This window comes from Podarcis filfolensis, assembly GCF_964270895.1.
Source record: "Podarcis filfolensis genome assembly, chromosome: 11".
NCBI lineage: Eukaryota > Metazoa > Chordata > Lepidosauria > Squamata > Lacertidae > Podarcis > Podarcis filfolensis.
Window position 1 is genome coordinate 14,813,960 of NC_139613.1, and position 22,760 is coordinate 14,836,719.

The 22,760-nt window shown below is 43.7% G+C and overlaps 1 protein-coding gene across 25 annotated transcripts in view; it reads left to right on the forward strand.

The window, feature by feature from the left end:
• Positions 1–22,760, forward strand: part of NEDD4L (NEDD4 like E3 ubiquitin protein ligase) — a 265,692-nt gene that overhangs the window by 229,548 nt on the left and 13,384 nt on the right. For 14 of the 25 annotated variants that reach the window (XM_083575542.1, XM_083575520.1, XM_083575526.1 and 11 more), the window contains 7 exons: positions 907–984; positions 2,568–2,622; positions 6,955–7,013; positions 13,176–13,241; positions 15,138–15,367; positions 19,062–19,183; positions 21,127–21,197. In XM_083575542.1, coding sequence (XP_083431668.1) covers positions 907–984; positions 2,568–2,622; positions 6,955–7,013; positions 13,176–13,241; positions 15,138–15,367; positions 19,062–19,183; positions 21,127–21,197 — 681 coding nt within the window. Of the gene's footprint in view, positions 1–906; positions 985–2,567; positions 2,623–2,711; positions 2,769–6,954; positions 7,014–13,175; positions 13,242–15,137; positions 15,368–19,061; positions 19,184–21,126; positions 21,198–22,760 lie in introns of all 25 variants that reach the window. The other 11 variants (XM_083575541.1, XM_083575543.1, XM_083575521.1 and 8 more) reach the window with 1 other exon arrangement.

The window sequence follows — 22,760 nt, forward strand, 5'->3', positions numbered from 1 at the left end:
GCTCCTCCAGACACAGGAAATAAATAAATAAAAGGTGCTGCAAGATCAGCCTGCATATCTGGCCATCTACAGAATAATTGAGACGGAGTGAAACTGCATAGCGAAAAATAAACTGCAAACCTCTGCCCAGCTGCACACAACCCTGTAGGTTTTAATAGGCTGCAATCCTATTTAGTCATAAATTCATTGGGGCTTAGTGCCAGCTAAGTAGGTTTAGGGTTGCAGCCCTTAGAGATATACCGAAAGCCAGGTGTGAGATTTCTAGCTATAAGGTTTGAACGAAGCCCATTACAGTGGTACCTCCGGTTACATACTTAATTCGTTCCAGAGATCTGTTCTTAACCTGAAACTGTTCTTAACCTGAAGCACCACTTTAGCTAATGGGGCCTCCTACTGCCGCCGTGCAGTTTCTGTTCTCATCCTGAAGCAAAGTTCTTAACCTGAGGTACTATTTCTGGGTTAGCGGAATCTGTAACGTGAAGCGTATGTAACCTGAAGCATATGTAACCCGAGGTACCACTGTACATTATTTAATAGGTTGCTTGAAAGTTCAGCATGCAATTTGCTAATCAGCTATAAGGAATGTTGTTTTCACGGGAAGGGAGAAGAAGCTAAAACAGTTGCACGTGTTACTGTTGAAAACGGTTTGCATCTGCTCATTTGAACTATGCACTCCTAAGGAACACATTCCTTTAAAATAGTTGTGTACGTGGTTTGCGCTACACCACAAATGCAATAGTGCGTTGCAAGGTTCAGTATACAAAATGACTACTTCTTCTTAGAATCAAAGAATTAGTGAAGAAATGGCTTTGATAGGAGAGGCCCAAGTAAAGGTTTAAATAAGAAATGGATGTGTGTGCAGATCCAAGCTATGGCGTTCTTACAGCAACTTGCTTGTAATTACAGGAAGATCCGCGGCTGAAATTCCCAGTGCACCTGCGTTCAAAAGCTGCTTTAAACCCTAATGACTTAGGTCCCCTTCCTGTAAGTATCCACCTTCATACGTTTGTACAGTTTGATCTAGACGCTTGCTGCATGTGTGGATAGATTTGTGTGCGGTGGCGGTTGTGTCTGTTGTTTCTGCTGCTTTACCGTGAACAAAAACGTGTCCCCCAGAGTCTTTCTAACAGCACTTTTGAAGTGTCCAGTCACTTGACTGCTTGGCTGCGATGCCTGCCCATTTAGCTGTGGCATATGAAAGGACAAACGTAGCCTTCACTGAAGGTTAAATCACTGCACGGTCTCTGGATTCCGGATGGTTGCTACCAAATCCAAAGCAGTTAGGCTTTAAAGAGAGGGAAGACTTGCAAATATCATCAAGTAGGGAATATGACTCATTTCATAATACATTCTCAGCCTGCTGATGGAGATATGTATATATGTACATATTATTCTCCCCCTGTTCTTTCATAGGCCTTCTCAAATCCAGCTTAATGTCTGGATTCTTTTCTGCAGCGTGAACAGAGAGTCTGCTTCGTGGCTTTAATTTACACGAGTAAATGACAACTTTGCATTTCAGACTGTCCCCTGAGAGGCAGACAATTTGTAGGATTGTAGGAAGATGCCACTGGTTTGCATTCTAGTAATAAGAAACAAGTGAACCGATTTTGTTGCTCTCAGCGGTCTCTTCCCCCACCCCAACACACATATTATGTTTACCTCCTGGGAAAAGCTGTGTTGTGTTCCATTTGTACGTGCCCCTATTTTAAAGACTAAGAATAAAACTATTCTAAGAAGCTGCCTTAACACGGAGTCAGACTGTGGGTTTATCCTTAGCCCCATACAGTCGTACCTCGGCTCCCGAATGCCTTGGGAGTCAAACGTTCCGGCTCCTGAACGGTTGAGAACCAGAAGTGAGTGTTCCTGTTTTTGAATGTTCATTTGGAAGCCGAACGTCCGACGAGGCTTCCGCGGCTTCCGATTGGCTGCAGGAGCTTCCTGCAGCCAATCAGAAGTCAAACGTTTCGGAAGTCAAATGGACTTCCGGAACGGATTCTGTTCGATTTCCAAGATACGACTGTACTGTCAGTTCTGACGGCAAGCAGCCCTCCCACATCAGAAGCATTTCTGAGCCCTGCTCCCTGAGAGTAGAGAAGCCAGGGGCCGAATCTGGAACCTTCAGGTTGCAGCACATGCCCTCTCTGTCTTTATCAACTCTGGCAATGTTGACTGCAATGGAGGCTTTGTTGTTGGGAACACCTCTGTCCAGACCTAGAATCCAACCATTCTCCAGGAACAAAAGCAGCTTCCGTTTTGCTTCGACGTTCTCCCTGTCCGTTGGTTTGATGGGAAAGAACCAGATCCACATATCACCATCTGGTATGCGCAATCTGGTTCCCTTCCCTAGAATAGGTGGTAAGAGAGCCATGCGTTCCTCAGATCGTACATGGCTCAGAATGCAAAACCGAACCTCAGGACAACTGTACATACCAAAGTGGAGCGTTCTTAAAGGGAGAAGAAGATAGGTTTGCTTGCTTGAAATAAGTGCACATTAGTACATCAATAAATATGAATTCTCCTGCTGATGTTGTTTTGTTTATTTGTTTATTTTTGTTCTTTAATTACAGCCTGGTTGGGAGGAAAGGATACATTTGGATGGAAGAACGTTTTATATAGACCATAGTAAGTAGGCACGCAGGTTCTACAGCAAGTAGATGAAGGGAGGTAATCAATATTGAAGTGAAAGCTTTGTAATTTTACTCTTCATTTAGGAAGCCAGGTGTTGATATGTGGCGACATTCATACCCGAGAATTAGTGCCTTCCTACGGTACTGTATAATTCACCAAAAGCTTGCTTTTAATTGGCTCATCAAGCTTTGTCCCTATTTGCTCTTGTGAAGCATTAACATTTCTTCTTTGTGGTTGTTTTTGTTGAACTTCTTTGGATTTTTTTGATTTTTTATTTTTTGGTGTTGTGGATGGATCCCATGGCTTATATGCACTTATTAATAAACGAAAGCACACTCTAGGAATAGAAAATAAGATGAGAAAAAAAAATAATGATGTAGCCACGAGTCTGTCTATGTAGGCAGTGGAAGAAATTTTCAATAGAATCTTCCCCCCCACAAATTACTCAAAGAAGGTCTTGAGGCAACGCCAGTTCTGACCTTATTTTCTATTTGTGGCATGTTAATCTTGCACTCTCCCTGTTAATCTCTCTACACTTCTGTTCCTTGAAGTTCCAGTGTAAATGGTGTTTCATTGTAGACCCTGTCCTATTACAGCACCTCTGAACAAGTGTGTGGGTCTTTGTTGTGTTTTGACTATCAAGTGGCAACAGAAATAATTTGTTCTTCCGCTGGGAGTGTTTGTGATTTTTTTTCCTTTATATCTTCATGAATACATATTGCTCATTAAATATCTTCTTGAGATTTTAAAAAAAAGGAAAACAGAAGAAAGTAGTATTGAACTTGTAAAATTAACTTTTGTTTTAAAAAAAATCAATGCGACATTGTTGTGTTCTATGTTTTCCTTGGAACTCCATAGAATTAACCACTAGAAATATCTGTAGTTGTATGGTGGCAGGTTTTTATTCTCAAGTAAACTGCTTGGGTAAAGTAGCTTAAATATTTTGCAAGTGCATGAATAGCTTTTAAGTAGTATCGTGGCTTTAGTATAAGGAATAGAATTCATACACTTTCAGAACTAGATTGGCCCATTTGTGTGGGGGGGAGAGAGAACACCCGTATTTAACTAAGAAACTGAAGCTTAAAGTCGCCAGTTACCCCTTAATTCTGTGTATCTTCCACCTGTTCCAGTATAATATGTCTTCAGTGTTGAAGCTTGGGGTACACTGCATCCTAAGCATAGATTTGTTGCCAACCCCCAGGAATAGATTTTAATTCTCCCGTCACAAACATGGTACCCCAAGCATCAAAATCTGGGTACAGGGTGATGAAATGGTCACTTGCCGTTGCCAAGGCTTTAAAACCAACTCACTCCCATGTTGAGCATAATATTCCTGCGTTGCCTGAGCTGGGCTACATTCGATGACCCCTTCCAGCTCTACAGTTCCATGATTCTATTATTCCTTATGAGTGTTGGAAGTTCTTAGGAGGCTACTTCATACCTATGGTCCCTTAAGTAAGCCACATGCATATGCAGCTGTGCCATGGAATCATAGGATTTGTAGAGTTGGAATGGGATCCCAAGGATCATCTAATCCAACCCTTTGCAATGCAAAGAATCTCAGCTAAAACGTCCATGGCAGATGTCCATCCAACCTCTGCTTAAAAACCTCCAAGGAAGAAGAGTTCTGTACTGGCTGAAGCAAGAGTATTGGCTCTGATGGCTGTGGCAGTTCTCCTGCTGGAACCAGGCTCCATAGTTTGTCCTGGGGCACACATACACAAAATACCACGAGCTACTGCTTAACACAGGCATGTCCAAAGGCTGAATCTGGGCCACTGGTCGGTTTAATCTGTGGCAGTTTATTTCCTGGGGTAAAACCCTAAAAAAAGGTCAACAACTTTGGTCGGCTCTCACAGCCCTTCACTTCATCAAATCTGGCCCCTTTGAAAAAAGTTTGGACACCACGGGTTTAACAGATGACCTGTTATTCTCAGACATTTCCAAATTCGTTCAAACCATGAAGGGCTTTTAAGGCTCTCCCCCCCCCCTCCACAAAATTGTAGCTGCCAAACTTCCAAGATACATCTTTTTTAAAAGCAAACAAACGAGGATATTTATTTCAGTCAAAGCCCTTCTTTGCTTCCATCATGATTTCAAGCAACTCTGCCTACTTTACCAACTGGCAAAGGGCAGAAATTGAGCCATTTGCAGTTTCTCTCTGATAAAGCTGTCCTCGGTTTTTGAAAGGTCCAGCAGTGCAGAAAACGTTGCCGTGTTCGTATAGTGTATGTTTCCAACCACACCGTTGTGCAGTGATTTCTTTTGCAAATAAATAAATAAATAAATATTACCGTTGGGGGCCGTCCAGAGTGGCTGGGGAAACCTAGCCAGATGGGCAGGGTATAAATAATAAAATTATTATTATTATTATTATTATTATCATTATTATTTAAAAAAACATACATTTATGCTTAAAGAAGCCATATCTGTGAGCTCTATGGTCAAGTTATTTTAAGAGTTCTGCTTAAGATTCCCACCCCCTAATTTTGTGTGTTTGTGTGCTGCCAAAGGGTATATTGTTTCTGAGAGCCTAAAATTGCACTTGTGTTCTGTTATCATTTAACGTGTGTTAGATAGTGAAAGTTTGTAAATACATTCCCAAAGGCAATGCTTTCCTACTTATGATTACAGTTTTTGAACTTTAAAAGAGCCCCAAATAATTCCCAGGACTGTTAGCTCAGTTGGTAGAGCATGAGACTCTTAATCCCAGGGTTGTGAGTTTGAGCCCAGCGTTGGGCAAAAAGATTCCTGCATTGCAGGGGTTGGACTAGATGACTCTTATGGTCCCTTCCAACTCTACAATTCTATCATTCTGTGATCCCCCTAGTTCAGTATTTCCAATTGCTTGCTTGTATTAGGACCCCCATGCCACCTTTTGGAAGGCTAGAAGGCCTCGAGCCTTAAGTTGCTTCAAGAACGCAACAGGATGGCAAAAGGATATTAAGGAAAGCTTCTCCACTCTTTTACGCATAGGCTTGCAACAGAAATCAGCCTCATCACACTGCACCCTGGCTTTGGTGTACCCCAAAACATACAAACACATTCCTTCCAAAGGGTTGCACAGACCTGTACACAGTCTTAATATGTGACACACACACAAATAAAAAACAGACACGGTCACCTTAGACACTGAGAGCACCCATATATAAATGAAGTCTCTGCATTTCAGAGTCTTGATTTAAAGTCTATATGGGCATGTGAGAACTTCAGACATACGAGTTGACCTTGCCACCATCCTAAATGGCACTTTTTCCTCCAGGCTGGGGAGCCTAAGGACGTTGAGGAATGTTTCTTATATACACAGTGGTCAGATTCGAGACTCAGGACAGGCCACAAAATATAGTTGTGCTGAGAGAGAGAGAGAGAGAGAGAGAGAGAGAGAGAGAGAGAGAGAGAGAGATTTTTTTATATATACATATCCCTCAAAGGGATAAAAAAACCCTAAATTTTCTCTATGTGAGCAGGAGATGCCTTTATAATTTATGCCATAGGTTCTGAAATGCCTTTCTTCTTCACAAAGCTGTTTCCCAACACATACAGCCCTCTTTGTCTTCATCTAGCTTTCTCCCCAACAGTGCATATACCCAAATAGCTGCCTGTTCCAGGTTTTTTCCTTCTCTCTCTCTCTCTCCACACTAGGATTGTCTCCCATGCCCTATGGAATAGCAGGACAGCTTTAAAAAACCTATAACTGAATTGATATTTTAAGGGTTCTAATTAAGTCTACTCTGAATTTGACAAACAAAACAAATTAAACAGGTTTAATTTCTAACCTTCTCCATTCTCTAGGGCTTTACCCATCCCACTCTTTTCCTCTAGCATTTCATTCCAGCCGTCCGTCCTTACATTTATGAGCTAGTGGGATAGCCCTAATGCCTATCCCGGAAGTAGTTTTTAAATAAGTCATCCTCAGAGAAACACAGAATCCATTTGCATTGTAAAATTAGTCAGGTGTTTGGAGCAGTTCATCAGTCCGCATTTTTGCATATCTAATCTGAGCTGAACACAAATTATAAATCCCTGGAAAGAGGGGTTTATCATTTGTATATGTGATACTATAAAGTCTGTTAACTAATGAAGTGCTAGATTATAGATGGTAGTTGCATTTTTGAATGGATGTTTCCCACTAAACAGTTGTGATGGGGGATTTAATGGATGGGGTGTACATAATTTTCCCCCTAACACTACAGAATGTAGTTACAAAGAGATAGGCAAGAAGAGGAATGTTTTGTTTTTGTTTTGTTCTTGTTTTAAATCTCAGTTTGGATGTAAAAAGAATTCTGGAAGAGAACTCATGTTGTGGTTTCTCTTGTTAACTTACAGATAATAAAATTACCCAGTGGGAAGACCCCAGACTGCAGAATCCTGCTATTACTGGTCCAGTAAGTACTGAATGTAGAGTTTTGTATAAATTTGAGTTGAGGCATCTGTGATTGGCAGCTGTCACCCTGAGGATCATTGTGAGCAAAATAGTCCCGCTTGCTTTGAAGGAAAACTGCCCACCCACTTTTCTCATTATCGGCTCTTGGCTTCTTTTTCATCAAGTGTTCATCAGCCACAAAATCATATCAATACCTATTGATTCCACTACACACAAGCAATTCTGCTAGTGCAACGAGCCTTTTCTTCCACTTCTCCAGTGCCCTCTGTGCTATCTGCAATTGGCTTTTAAGGGTGTTGGGAGTTGCCCCCAGAACAGTGGGATGGGGTGGGGAGCAGAGGGATAATTGTTCCATCTGGCAAGCTGCAAAGCTTGCACCGATGGAACAATTGCCATTAAATTCGTCCGGGAGTTTCCAAAGCCACCTTGGGGTTAGCAGGTGAGAAATAGAGGTGGTGCTGTGCGTGTCAACTGCATACTGGTGGCACTCCAGATGAAATGACCGAATGACTCCTTGCAGCAATTTAATACAGATGCTTAGAAGCATGGAGGACAAGATGGAACCTCGAGGCATCCCATTGGCCACGAAATGGAGCAAAAAGCCCCCCAGCACCATGTTGTGAAGCCCATTCCCCCCAGAAAGGACCATTTCCATCATAACACTATGCCTCCAGCCCAGAGAGGAGGCGCAGATACCATAGTAAGTGGTATCAAACAGGGTTGTATTTTGCCTATTCATTCCCTAGTGTAAGAGTGACTCAAAATCAAACTAGAAGCCAGACTGGAATAATAATAATAAATAAATGGTATTATCCAAGACTGCCTATAGACATGAGAGAGCAGCCACCTTCTCCAATCCCTTCCTCAGAAAGAGGTAGTTTAGATACTGGGTGAAAATTATCCAAACTAGAACTATAGAAAAAAGCAGAGACATCACCTTGCCAACAAAGGTCCGTATAGTTAAAGCTATGGTTTTGCAGTAGTGATGTAAGGAAGTGAGAGCTGGACCATAAAGAAGGCTGATCGCCGAAGAATGGATGCTTTTGAATTATGGTGTTGGAGGAGACTCTTGAGAGTCCAACGGACTGCAAGATCAAACCTACCCATTCTGAAGGAAATCAGCCCTGAGTGCTCACTGGAAGGACAGATCCTGAAGCTGAGACTCCAATACTTTGGCCACCTCCCTGGAAAAGACCCTGATGTTGGGAAAGATGGAGGGCACAAGGAGAAGGGGACGACAGAGGATGAGATGGTTGGACAGTGTTCTCGAAGCTACCAGCATGAGTTTGACCAAACTGCAGGAGGCAGTGGAAGACAGGAGGGCCTGGCGTGCTCTGGTCCATGGGGTCACGAAGAGTCGGACATGACTAAACGATTAAACAACAACAGAACTATAGAGTTGAAAAAGGACCCTGGTGGCGATCTTCCCACTTAATGTAGGAACCAACAATGCAGGGTGCAACCGCTCTGTCTGTGACAGGTAGCTGCCTAGCCTCTGCTTAAATACCTCCATCAAAGGAGAGCTTTCTGAAGTTGCCTGTTAAAGCAGGGTGGAACTTGACTTTTCGAACAGTGGCCAACTTCATCAGGGCAACTGGGAACAAGCGTTGCACTCAAAGATGCATTGGCAACCTCTGAGGTCTGGATGGAAAACCCAACTCTGCCTGATTTTAATAAACATGAAGAGCCAAGGATCCAGTTTGCAAGTGCTCAGATCCTCAGGCTACACGAGCTGGAAAGAATCCTCAGTAGCAGATGTCTGTAAAAGTGGACTGAACCTTCTGTTTATTTTATTCTAACTGCAATCATGTGCTCCCCACAGTCTTTGTTCTTTGTTTCTTGAGAGAGAGAGTGTGTGTGTATAACACGACCAGATGATATCCCGGCAGGATCTATCTGCTTCTAATAAGAGTATACAGATAGATTGCACTGCCATGCCTAACTATATATAACAAATCCAGCAGTCAGAAGCTTGCAGAGCTTAAACCAAGGGAACTGGTTTGTTATCCCAAGCTTTTTTTGGGGGGGAGTGCAATTGTCTAGAAAGCATGAGACAGGGTGGTGGATTTTTTCAATTTGTGGCAACTGTTCATCTTGTAAGTAATCATAGTTTTTATGATTGTGTAGGCAAGGGGACCCTTAATACTTCCAGCTGGGCAAGCTTTTTTAAAGTATTATTTGCTGGTCAGGTTTCTAGTCCCTGTGTATATGGGATGTGGGATTGGTGAGAGCAGCCGTTAGCTCAGGAAGATTTTGTTTTGGCCCTCTTCCGTTATGATTCTGCTTCTCTATATTGTCTTGCTTGCTGATTGATTTATGGTGTTTAATTGTACTCTACTGTATATTTTGTTGTAATGTGCTGTTCATTATATTTTGCGCCTTTGGGCTGAAGACCGGGATTTAAATAACAACAACATCCTCCCATCTTTCAGAGTCAACCTAAAACAGTTTTTAAAAAACAGACAAGGAATACTTAAAGGGTTGGGAAGAGGGGGTTATGTTTGTCCTTGGCATAGAAGCAATTTTGCTTGGGTGCTGCTGACAGGCTGGTTGTGACAGTTGCCGAGACAATGGATGTGATTATCTTGGTACCACATAAATGTTGGGTGATGATGATGATGATGATCAGGTCAACAAATGTGTGTAACTGGAACAGGTTTACTGATGGCACGGTGTCAGGATACTGTTTCAAATCAGGCATAAAAGAAAACAGTCAAAGTTATGACAGTGGAGAACTTCCAACATTTGCTGTAATTCAAACTCACAAAATCTGAAGGAGCCAACTTCCTCTTGGCATCTTATCACATTATGGCTTCTTTGTAGAGTTCAAGAATGTCTTAATTCCTTCCCCCAAGAAAACCAATCCGTCCCCTGATGTAAAAAAATATTATTTCAGTTCCCTGAAGAGAAATTTTAACTTGGCAGTCGTACAGCCATTTTACCCACGTGAATATCCTTTGTCGATATTCATTTTATATTTGGGGACCTGGCATTTCTCTTTTAAAATGCCGGATTGTAGAGTGTGGCGCTTTGGTGAGTAAACATCCCCTTCCAAAAAGCGTTTCGTCTCCTGAGAAAACTGTGTTAGCAAGCAGATGGATGCTTCCAGCTTCATCAGGCCTGGAAGGAGCCTGCTTCATCTGTGCTTCCTTCTGTTCTTCTGGATCGATGTCAGGCCAGCTTTTCCTTCCCCAATCCAAGACGATAAAACTTGTTTCCTAGTCCACAAGATGATTTTTAATCTTCATTAAAAAATAATAAGCATTTCCAAGACAGCAGGAAATGTGCTCTTAACCCACCGCCACCCCAGTGCTATGAGTGAAGGAACACTTGACTATATTTCTTAATTTGGCATGCCTGATAAATAAGACCGGTTATTTTGGCACTAGAAAAATTTGGATTTGGAATACAGTGGTACCTCGGTTTACTAACTTAATCCGTTCCGGAAGTCCATTCTTAAACCGAAACTGTGCTTAAACCAAGGTGCCCTTCCACTGTTCGGCTTCCATTCTTAGACTGAGTTAAAGTTCGCAAACCGGGACACTACTTCCGATTTTGCGGAGTTCATAAACCGAATAGTTCGCAAACAGGGCTGTTCTTAAACCGAGGTATCACTGTATTTATAATGGGGTGACAAGAGAGAATCTGTGGGAAAGGCCCAAACAGGCCAATGGTTTAAAAATAGATGCGTATTCCTTCAAATGTCCGGAATGTCCTACGGTTGTAATCTTAAACACATATTCTAGGAAGCGTTTAGTTGAATTCAGTAGGACTTCAGTTCCTTTTTTTTAAATGAATATTTATTAGATTTTCCAATTTTATATAAACACAAAAAAAGAGAAAAAGAAAAATATTAAAAACAATTCAGTTTCAATAACAGTTTTTCAATCACATATTTCTTTGACTTTGACTTGTGCCAAAGAAAGACAGAATTTTCTTTATGTACGCTACAACGGCAGCAAGAATACTTATAGCAAAGCACTGGAAGACTCAGGATCTACCCACTCTGGAAGAATGGCAGATGAAGTTGATCGACTGTATGGGACTGGCAGAAATGACCGGCAGAATCCGCGACCAGGGAGAAAAGTCAGCAGAAGAAGATTGGAAGAAATTTAAGGACTATCTACAGAAATATTATAAAATTAATGAATTTTGAAAAGATGTTGGTTTGAACTTTGGTGGGGACTAGCTGTTATGATAAAGATAATGGGGATTATAATGGTTTATGTTATTAAATTTAAAAAAAAAAAGCTGAATGGAAAATAAGGTTTTATTTTAAAAGGAATGTCAAGAGATTAGGATTTGCTGAATTAATAAGGTGAACTAGAGAACAAGAAGGGGAGGTATGAGGAAGTCAAAGTCAGTAGGACTTCAGTTCCTGACACCTCTTATTTTTGATCACAATTTCCATTCTTGACTATATGGCCAGCTGGGGTAATGACTTGGATCCCACCAGTGGGTTAGACCTGTATCTCCCTCCCAGGCCAACTTTGACAGGAAGGCAGCACCATCCCCCTGTCAGTCATCTGAAATCATGATGTCATGTGGCTGTCAGCTATCAAAGTTCAAGGGAGGCCACTGTAAATCACTCATCAGCACAGGTGTTTTTCATGTTTTCCATTAAACAGCAGCCTAACAGCATCACAGTTTGCACCCATGCATAGGGAATGTAAGGCCTACACAAACTACCTCCAAAAGGGTGGGGGGAGCCACCCTCTTCTATAGCCACACGTTCAGATTCTGGACATCAGAATGTCAAGCTCTCTGTCCGTCTGGGCAACTTAGTCGCTAATCTTGCTTGAGTATTTTATTTCAGAAAATCTGCTCTTGGCTAGCAATCTGCAAACGTGTTAGCAAGACATCTTGCGAGCAGAATTTTGTCCCACTTACTAACCCAGATGCCACAGTCCCCTAATGTTGCCTTGACTAGTTACTTCAGGGCCGGACCACCCACGAGGCAAGGAGAAGCGGCTGCCTCAGGCAGCAGGATCCACAGGGGCAGCAGATCTGAGCTCCAAAGGATGCATTGCCTGCTGCTGCCATTGCCATGGCAACAGCCATGCTCCTTAATGGCCAGGCCTGCCGCCTCCTCAGCACCTCCCCTGCCATTTCACCTCTGCAGAAACCTCTCAGTGAATCCCTGGTACTGCTGTAACTCCTCGCACTGGTAGGGAGGAAATTCTGGGGGCTGCTGTTTGGGTCTCCAGGAGTTTGCACCTGCCTGGCATGATTCAAAGCAGCTCCCTCCCCAGTATTCCCACTTCAACCACTGGGTAAGGTCAATATGATTCCCCTCCCCAAGCTTGTTCCCAAAGTTGATATTCCCTCACCTTTTTGTTCCTAAAGTAGATTTTTATTCCATCCCCACTTGTTTCTGATGTAGATCTTTATTCACCCCCTTCTTCCTTGGCGGGTGTTGCACCATTTTATAGTTTGCTTCAGGTACCAAAATGTCTTGGTCCACACTTGTTCATCTATGTCAGGGGTCAGCAAACTTTTCCAGCAGGGGACCGGTCCACTGTCCCTCAGACCTTGCAGGAGGCCGTACTCTATTTTGAAACAAAAAATGAACGAATTCCTATGCCCCACAAATAACCCAGAGATGCATTTTACATAAAAGCACACGTTCTACTCATGTAAAAACACCAGGCAGGCCCCACAAATAACCCAGAGATGCACTTGAAATAAAAGGACACATTCTACTCATGTAAAAACATGCTGATACCCGGACTGTCCACGGGTTGGATTTAGAAGGCGATTGGGCCAGATCCGACCCCCCGGCCTTAGTTTGCCTACCCATGGTATATGTAGCGGATGAGGAGAGGACGTTCTAAGACAAAAATCTCCACTCAGGCACTGTCTCTCAGCGTGATCAATCTCACAGGATCCTCGTGAAGATATAATTTGGGTGGATGGAGAGCCTCGCATGTCGCTCTGCATTCCTTGCAGGAATAATGAGACAGAAGCAATAACAGCCACCACCACCACAACCACGATCATGGGCTGCTTGAAGAGAAGCCATAGTTGTTGGCTAGCTTTGGGGTGAATGAATTGTGCAGGGCATGATACAGAAGGGGCAAAGGAAGGAGATGGAAGCAAAGTGCCAGGGAACATCTTCCCGTTGATGCTTCTTGCTAACATATAGCACTTGCCTTTTTTCCAGGCTGTTCCTTATTCCAGAGAATTTAAGCAGAAGTATGACTACTTCAGGAAGAAGTTAAAGAAACCAGTAAGTATGGTTGGAGCTGATAGTCTTCGGAGAGGGAATCATAGAAGTGTAGAGTTGGAAGGAACCAGGGGTACCAACTTGAATAATTTATTTTTTGAGGGGGGTTGATGATGCATGACGTGGTGTGCAGGGGCTGGAAGGAGCCAGGCAGTGGTGGCTGGACTTCACACACAGCCCTCTCTTTCCAGCAATATCCCAGTGCTGATCTTGCAAACTTGCTCTTTCAGTTCAATCATGGCAAAGGCTCCTGTTTCCAAAAAGGACTGGGTAGGGTGGAGGGTTCTGATCTCTCCACCATTTTTAATTGTTCTCTAAAATGTGGAGGGGAAGGGAAAGGGGGTGGGAAGAAGATAAAGGGTATTCTTCAGCCCTTCCCAATACTAAAGCGCACACACACACCCCACGCATCCTCCATAAGCATGGCTTGGGGGGCACTTTCCTGTTTCACCTCCAGTGGCAAAATGGGGGGGGGGGGCAACCCTGGAAGCATTGCCTAACAATTAGCATTCTCAAGATGCTGGTCCTGATCCAGCCCAGCAACTGTGCAATTTAGTGTGCAAGTAGATTTTCAAGTTTTCTTAAAGTGGAGTCTATAGCTCTGCACATACCTGTGTGAAGTAGTTTCCCCCTTCCATTGAAATGAATGGGGATGGTTTGTGAACTGGAGAGAGATGCACACCTGAGCTTATGAGCCTCCACGGAATCATTGGGTAAGGTAGATAAACTGTAGTCCAAATTAAATGCTAACTACATTTAAGATATGGGACACGGGTGGCGCTGTGGGTTAAACCACAGAGCCTAGGACTTGCCGATCAGAAGGTCGGCGGTTCGAATCCCCGCAACGGGGTGAGCTCCTGTTTCTCGGTCCCTGCTCCTGCCAATCTAGCAGTTCGAAAGCACGTCAAATTACAAGTAGATAAATGGGTACCACTCCAGCAGGAAGGTAAATGGCGTTTCCATGCGCTGCTCTGGTTCTCCAGAAGTGGCTTAGTCATGCTGGCCACATGACTCTGAAGCTGTATGCCGGCTCCCTCGGCCAGTAAAGCAAGATGAGCGCCGCAACCCCAGAGTCGGACATGACTGGACCTAATGGTCAGGGGTCCCTTAACCTTTACATTTAAGATCTGTTGTTTGTGGCAGAACTTTAAATGGGATTTTGCTTATTATTTATATTTATATTTATCCTGGCTCTTTCCCAGTCCAGGACTCAAAGCAACTTACATAAATTGGTTGGAAGTTAGACCTCTATCGAAATCAGTGTTTAAGGTTAACATATTACCAATTTTAAAAAATGTGATGATGTAGCTGAGGGACTTTTAGAATATTAGATGCACATTTTCGGCACATGTTTACATACAGCAGGTGATAGCTATATGTGAACCGCCCCCCCACCAAAATCTTGTGATGAAGGGAGGTATATAAATTTAATAAATATACATAAACAAAATCATACTAAGATACAGTACTCAGTGGGTCTCACCCAGAATCTCTGGCCCCATCTAGTGCAGGGAATCAGAGTAGGTGCACACTGAAATACCATTTAGCTCAAATTGTGTGACTTGTACAACATTTAGCATCTTGGACTGAAGTATCCTTGTTGCTCCAAGCTAACCCTGTTCCCAATTTTCAGCAAAAGATCCCTGGAACCTATAAAAATACTTCTTTTCATTCCTTACACTTTTACCTGTCAATGTTATAACAAAGGACTATAATATTATCAATGTGTTTTCAAACCACCTCTAAATGGGCTATGTTTGGCCACCATATATCATGGAAGAGGACATTGTGTCCGATTTTACGCTCTTAAGTGTTTTATCTCCTCTTAATGGTGCAAGCAGGGAATGATAAGTTAAATGCATTCAGCCCAGTGACTGAAATACTTTTCTCTCCCCAAAGGCTGATATACCAAACAGATTTGAGATGAAACTCCACAGAAATAACATTTTTGAAGAATCGTATAGAAGAATCATGTCGGTGAAGAGACCAGATGTGTTGAAAGCTAGGCTCTGGATAGAGTTTGAGTCGGAAAAGGGCCTTGACTATGGCGGTGTGGCCAGAGAATGGTTCTTCCTGTTGTCCAAAGAAATGTTCAATCCGTATTATGGCCTCTTTGAATATTCAGCAACGTAAGTTCATAAGATACAAAGTGTTTTCCCTTTTATTGTCTTATAATTCAATACACTCGAAGACCTGCCAGGGAGTTTGGTTTATCTTTTCTGTCTTTCAGTGTGCGTTTTTGTTTTTGTTCAAAAATAATTTGGTTATTGAGCCGAATATGAAGATGTATTGTACTATACTTTGAGTACCGTATTTTTCGCCCTATAGGACGCACTTTTTTCCCCTCCAAAAATGAAGGGGAAATGTGTGTGCGTCCTATGGGGCGAATGCAGGCTTTCGCTGAAGCCTGGAGAAGGAGACGCACTGACCCCTCTCGCTCTCCAGGCTTCGCGCAGCTCTCCACAAGCCTGCGCCGGGCTCCTACGGCTTGCGGAGAGTTGCCTGTTCTGGGGTCGGGGGAAGTTCGGGCTTCCCCCGCCCCAGCCCTGTGCCTGGGGGGGAAATAAACTTTTTTTCCTTTATTTCCCCCCCAAAAAACTAGGTGCGCCTTATGGGACGGTGCGTCCTATAGGGCGAAAAATATGGTAGTTCACTTTACCAAAGATGGCTGCACATGATCGATCTCCCTTGACTTCTCCTGCTTTTCCTTGCCTGGTAAATTAAGTAGCCTGATTTCAATTTGCTGGAAAGATTTTCCTTCCCAGGCACACAGAATTAATGGGGGCTGGCTTCTTGCACTGGACCTTTGTACAGATAACCTGCATCCTGTGTGCATTTAACTTGTGTGCATTCAGCTTTATGCGCTTGGCAAAAAGAAGTTTAAAAATTAAAAGGGGGCAGAAAGGGGCGGGTGTCTGGAGAAAAAGACTTTGGGAATCCTATCTGCCATTGAGCCCAATGTTTTTAGACTACACGGGATTTTGGCTTTATGCGCTGCTCACGGAATGTAACCCCAGCTTAAGTTGAGAGTCGCCATGAGTTGCTACTGCTAGATCAGGCACCCCCAAACTTGGCTCTTCAGATGTTTTTAGGAGTACAATTCCCATCATCCCTGACCACTGGTCCTGTTAGCTAGGGATGATGGGAGTTGTAGTCCCAAAACATCTGGAGGACCGAGTTTGAGGATGCCTGTGCTAGATGAGCAAGCAATTCTAAAGTGACACCTGGGGATGGAAGCCAAGTGTTAAAACACAGTTTAGGGGAGAAGGCAGATACCTGGTGTAGAACAAAACATCCCAGTGTTTCTCTCCAAGATCAGGAGGGGTAGGGAGTGTTTGCAAGTTTGCAGTACTGTTTATAGTTATCCTCCCGCAATGTTACAAAAAGATATTCCCTTCCACTTATTGGAATGGATTTTCTAATAATAATAATAATAATAATAATAATAATAATAATAATAATAATAATAATAATAATATAGGAAGCAGCTGATAAATGAATGGATAAATACATTCTAAAAATTTTTTTTAAAGACAGCTTGTGGGTGTGGAGAGCTGAGACCAGTGGTTCAGCCAGCATTTGATTTGATGCTATTCATATTTTTATTTTCACCCAATGACTGTTTTTTCTGTTCCACCCATCCATATCTTTATTGTTGTTGTTGATTGTTGAATTTGTATATCGCCCTTCACCCAATGATCCCAGCACAGTTCACAACAGAAAAATACAAAATGAGAATACAAAATACATAATAAAAACGAGCCAGTAACTCCCTTCCCACAAATACATAGAATATGAATCGGCCGAATGCCTAATTGAAGACCTTTAGTATTCATTCCTTTTATAACTCTTCCCCACTCATGAGACAAAAAATAAAAAACCAAATGTAAAGATAGAACCATAAAAACTACGTTCATATCCAGAGATGATACCTGGACATTTACAAGGCCTTGCTTAGCTAAGTAGCCAGAGAAAGAGGAATGGTCATAACTGAGGGATGGAAAGCATGCTTGGCTTGCAGAAGGTCCCTCATTCAGTTGTTGGCATCTGCAGTTCACAGGATCTCAGGTAGCAGTGCTGTAAAAAGACGTCTCAATAACATCATGGCATTAAAAACAGGAGCGATTCACATTTATGTCAATTGTTAACTGCCCTTTACCAAAGGTAATATGAAGGAACCTTAATTATAATTGCTCCCTCTCTTTGGTTTCACACATTCTAAATCATTCTAGGTCAGTTAATTCCATGTCCCGCCTTACAGTTAACTCTAAAAAGCTTGCTTAAAAGATGGAATAATTGATTACAGAAAACACTTGCCATGCAGGGCGTCAATACCTGTATTACTTCCCTTTATGGGTTCAATACACTGAGACAATGGATTAATAGTGTCTGTATTTGTCGCACTGATTTCCTTTTGCTGGCTGTGGGCATCAAATGAGGCCTGGGCTTCAGAAAGGGAACCAGCAATGGTATAAACTATTTTCCTCGTTGTCAGGGAACTGCCATCGGAACTAGAGGAGGAGGCGAGGCTCCACAGTGATGCTGGAGAGGGGCCAAGCAGGGAGAGAGGCAGGTCTCCGGTTGGGGAAGAAAATCAGCGCAACACCAGGGATAGAGGGGGGCCAATGGGGGAAGCAGAGAGCAGGCTCCGGGCCTCTTCACTGGACACCAGCGGGGAGAGCACAGGTCCTCCGCTACCCACGCCCTCCCTGCGCAGAAGAGTAGGAGGAGACTGGGCGTCAAACAACTTTTATGTTGGAAAAGGTTTAAGAAACGCCCACTGACGGATTCTGCCAGCGACTGAACAGCCACGGAGTGGATGGCTGTCCAGCGAGAAATGGTTTAACCAGCCAACCTATCCCCAGAGCGACGGCAACTTACGCACAAGCAACCCCTAAAGCCATTACACTCGTTTTGCACCGCTTACCCTGTTTCTTCATGGAAACCTTCCCTTAGAAATAGCAGTGCTTTTACAAGGTTTTAAGAGATGCAGGAGGTCTTAAGGTTTTCTTGTACCAGACAGAGAAGGGCCCCTTTTTCTAGGTCAGAAGGGGTCTTTCTCCCCTTGCTCTTCCATCTCACAGCAGTGCTGCGGCAGGAGGAGACAAACTTCTCCTCCTAGCTCAGCACTGTTATGGGGGGAGAGAAAAAGTGGTGTGGGTTTCTGCAGGCAGTGACTGTGTGTGGAGGGGTCATTTTGGCCAAGTTCCCTTTGGCTACTCCTGCCTCGCATGTAGCCTTCAGAGGGATGGTCAGCTTTCAGTGTGGCCCTCGGGCAGAAAAATAATATACACACCTTCTCTGGAGGTGAATAATGGAAATATTCCCAGTTTATGCTGGGATAGCCAGGTCAATCTGCTGCAGCAAACTCAAAGAGTATTTGTGCGCCATAAGTTTCCATGGACTTCTGCCTACTTCATCAAACGCATGAAGTGTGTACACACAGAGAGGGGGGAAAGAGGCTGAAAAGATACTGAAATGCAAGAATGCATAGCCTACAGTAACATAACGAAAACTCAACATGTATAAAATATCAGTACAGTTACTGCACATAGCAGCGGGATCTTGCTTGTTTATCTCATTTGCACCAGAGAAGTAACTGCACACACAATAAACCAGTTGGTCTTTAAGGTGTCACACAATGCTCCTGTCTATTAGCTTGATATGGGAGCAAATATTTGGATAGCTTGCATGTTCCCGGTGTGTGTATCAAATAAGCTACATCTCTGAAGGAATATTGTGCCGCTTGGCAAAAAGCGAAAGCCAGCCAGATGTGATGCCGATCTCTTATATCCTTTTCTTCTTCTTCTTTTTTAAATTAAGGGACAACTATACTCTGCAGATCAATCCTAATTCAGGTCTTTGTAATGAAGACCATTTGTCTTACTTCACCTTTATTGGACGAGTTGCTGGGCTGGCAGTGTTTCATGGGAAGCTTTTAGATGGTGAGTAATATACAGGATTGTGACTGTAGAAGTAATTCATAACATGGATTAAATGCTATAATCCCCTCTCGCTGTTTTATGGCCATTCTGCTTAACACTGGCTTTTTCATGGAGCAAAATAAAATGAGCGATGTAAATAGTTCAGAGGTTCTGCTGAGTAGCAATAGCTTTCATCCATATAAACGCCTTGGGAAAAGCAAAGAATTTATTAAGGTAGCGCTGCAAAAGCAGCAGCTGTGTAAAACGCCCTACCAAAATGGTGTCACCTTTAAAAAATCTGTTGTTTATTTCTGCAGCGCAGCTGATAACAAACCAAGCTAAATTTCTCCTGTTCCAGAGCTGCTTTCACAGGGGTAGTGCAGGTCTCAGCAAGGGAAACTAAAAACCTGCAGTTGGGTGTAACCTTATGTACCTTTCCCCTTTGGAAACTGGCATCGGTCTTTTTTGCACCTCTTAATAAGCCAAAATATGGCTTACTGAGATGGTGCACAAAGAGGCGTTTGCAGCTCCTCAACGATCTTCTTAACCTATCGGTAGGCAAACTAAGGCCCAGGGGCTGGATCCGGCCCAATCACCTTCTAGATCCGACCCGCGGATTGTCCGGGAATCAGCGTGTTTTTACATGAGTAGAATGTGTCCTTTTATTTAAAATGCATCTCTGGGTTATTTGTGGGACATATGAATTCATGCATTTATTTATTTTCCCAAAATACAGTCCGGCCCCCCACAAGGTCTGAGGGACAGTGGACCGGCCCCCTGCTGAAAAAGTTTGCTGACCCCTGTTCTTAACGCAGCATTTCATGTATCGAATGGCGCAATCACTAAAACATGCACGTTTACACCCAAAAACTTTAATCCAACATCTTAGATCAAGGAACGAAAGTGCTTACTCACTGCAGGCTAAAGCAAAGCGGCAGTTATGCAAAACATCACTAGGATATAAACCAACGTTTTAACTTTGCTTTCTGAAGAGCTGTGTAAGTTACGTAGGTTTAGTGACTCTGTTCCACCAGTCTCCATCTTCTCCTTCCCCTGTGCAGGGCACTGGCGAGCTTTGGGCTTGCGGCCATGGGGCCCTGCCCCTCTTCCCACCTGCCTTTCCCAGAGATGCAAAAGGGCTTCTTTCCCACACGGCTATTGTTTGCCATTTGGGACCCCCTCCCAGGCAGCAGGCTGCTGCTGTTGCCACGTTAAGACACAGGGACCCCCAAAGTGCAGTGCCCAGGGTCCAGTATACCTGAAGGAGCGTCTCCACCCCCATCGTTCAATCCAGACACTGAGGTCCAGTGCCGAGGGCCTTCTGGTGGTTCCCTCGCTGCGAGAAGCTAAGTTACAGGGAACCAGGCAGAGGGCCTTCTCGGTAGTGGCACCCGCCTGTGGAATGCCCTCCCACCAGATGTCAAAGAGAACAACAACTACCAGACTTTTAGAAGACACCTGAAGGCAGCCCTGTTTAGGAAAGCTTTTAATGTTTAATAGACTTGTATTTTAATATTCTGTTGGAAGCCGCCCAGAGTGGCTGGGGAAACCCAGCCGGATGGGCGGGGTATAAATAATAAATTGTTGTTGTTGTTGCTGCTGCTGCTCCGATTCACACGCACGCACCCAGGACTGCCCTGGCGAGAGCAACACTCTTGATCAGGATTCTGCCTGTGTCCCATTGCTCTTGGCTTCACTTCAAGTTATCGGCTCGTTCAGTGGGTTGTTAATCCCTACAAAATGTCCAGTGTTGAATATACTGCCCCTTCAGCTGATGGGTGTGTTGTTTTTTCCCTCGACAGTCTGCTGTCGTATTTTTGTCTTGCTTTACTTTTTCCCCAGTTCCGCCGGCAGCTTTGCTATGCCTGCCTTGTCTAGATATTTGAAAACACCCCTTTCTTTTATATATTGCTCTAGAGGGAGGCTACCATTTTAAATTAAACTTTGTTACTTTGCCTGTTCAGGTTTCTTCATTAGACCTTTCTACAAGATGATGCTGGGAAAGCCAATAACCCTGAAAGACATGGAGTCCGTGGTAAGTGGAAAGCTTATTAGTGTTTTCATTTATATGCGTTTCTGCTTCTCTGGGGAAATTATTAAATGCCAATACTTCCTGGAAGCTTCACAGTTTGAGGCACAAGGGTAGTATTTTTGAGGTTTAGGACAAATGTGCTCCTTCGCTTTTGTTTTTTCTCTGTCTCCAGTGAGGTGTTCCCTTGCCTGACAAGGTAGCAATGTGAAGCCCTTAATGCAATTAAATTCAACAGGAAAAGATTTATGCAATATTTTTTTGCTCGGTACATTCGAATGTGCAAGCGCTCCCTGTAAAAACCGCAGCCTTTCCAGACAAACCACAAGCCGCTGCAAAGATTTGCTCCTGGCTTGCTGCCCATGGCTTTTCTGGGCAAGACGGATCGTGATTCCTGGTTCACACCTAATGCCAAGCCGAACAATGACTTTGCTATTGGCATCGAAGCAGCAGCAGGACCAGGGTGGGGGGCAAAGCAGCCACACGCTTAAGCTCTGCTTTGGTTTTGCATTACATGCCAAGGTGATACACATGGGCTGGAGAGGCCTGGGTTCAAATTCTCACCCACTGGTACTGAGAGGTCTTATTCCTCTGCCTAACCTACCTCCTAAGGACACGGGTGGCGCTGTGGGTTAAACCACAGAGCTTAGGACTTGCCGATCAGAAGGTCGGCGTTTCGAATCCCCACGATGGGGTGAGCTCCCGTTGCTCGGTCCCTGCTCCTGCCAACCTAGCAGTTCGAAAGCACATCAGAGTGCAAGTAGATAAATAGGTACCACTCTGGTGGGAAGGTAAACGGCATTTCCGTGCGCTGCTCTGGTTTGCCAGAAGCGGCTTAGTCATGCTGGCCACATGACCCGGAAGCTGTACGCCGGCTCCCTCGGCCAATGAAGCGAGATGAGCGCCGCAACCCCAGTCGATCACAACTGGTCCTAATGGTCAGGGGTCCCTTTACCTTTAACCTACCTCATAGGATTATTGAGAGGAAACCCAGCTGGGGGGAGGGATGATTTAAATCCTACTTTTTAATCTTCTGAACTGTCCAGAGTGCTGCTTTTGCGCTAGAAATTTGGAATATAAATGTGTCGATTAATAAATAAGTCATACCTTCTTGGGTAAAAGGCTAGGAGCATGGTTATAGCTCTAACCACATGGTTGGAGCATGCTGCTGATAACACCAAGGCTGCAGGTTCGATCCCCCTGTGAGACAGCTGCATTTACCTATATTGCAGGGGGTTGGACTAGATTAGCCTTGAGGGGGGTGTCCCTTCCATCTCTACAATTCTGTGATTCTCTGTGTGCTTATTAATTGACACTGGGCATAAAGGGAATGTGCATTTAGGGATTTATCTGAATGCGCACCTGAGTGAGGATGCAACCTCTGTGCACTCTGTGGTGCTCACTTCCAATATGCATTCTAATGCCATTCCCCACCCACATTTTCGCGCAACTAGTTACCTTATTTATATGGAACATAAATCCATGTCAAAAGGAAATGATGGACCATCCAGATCTCTGTACATGCTTAAGGACAACGTGTACATACCTATAGAAGGCTGGTGCAATGTA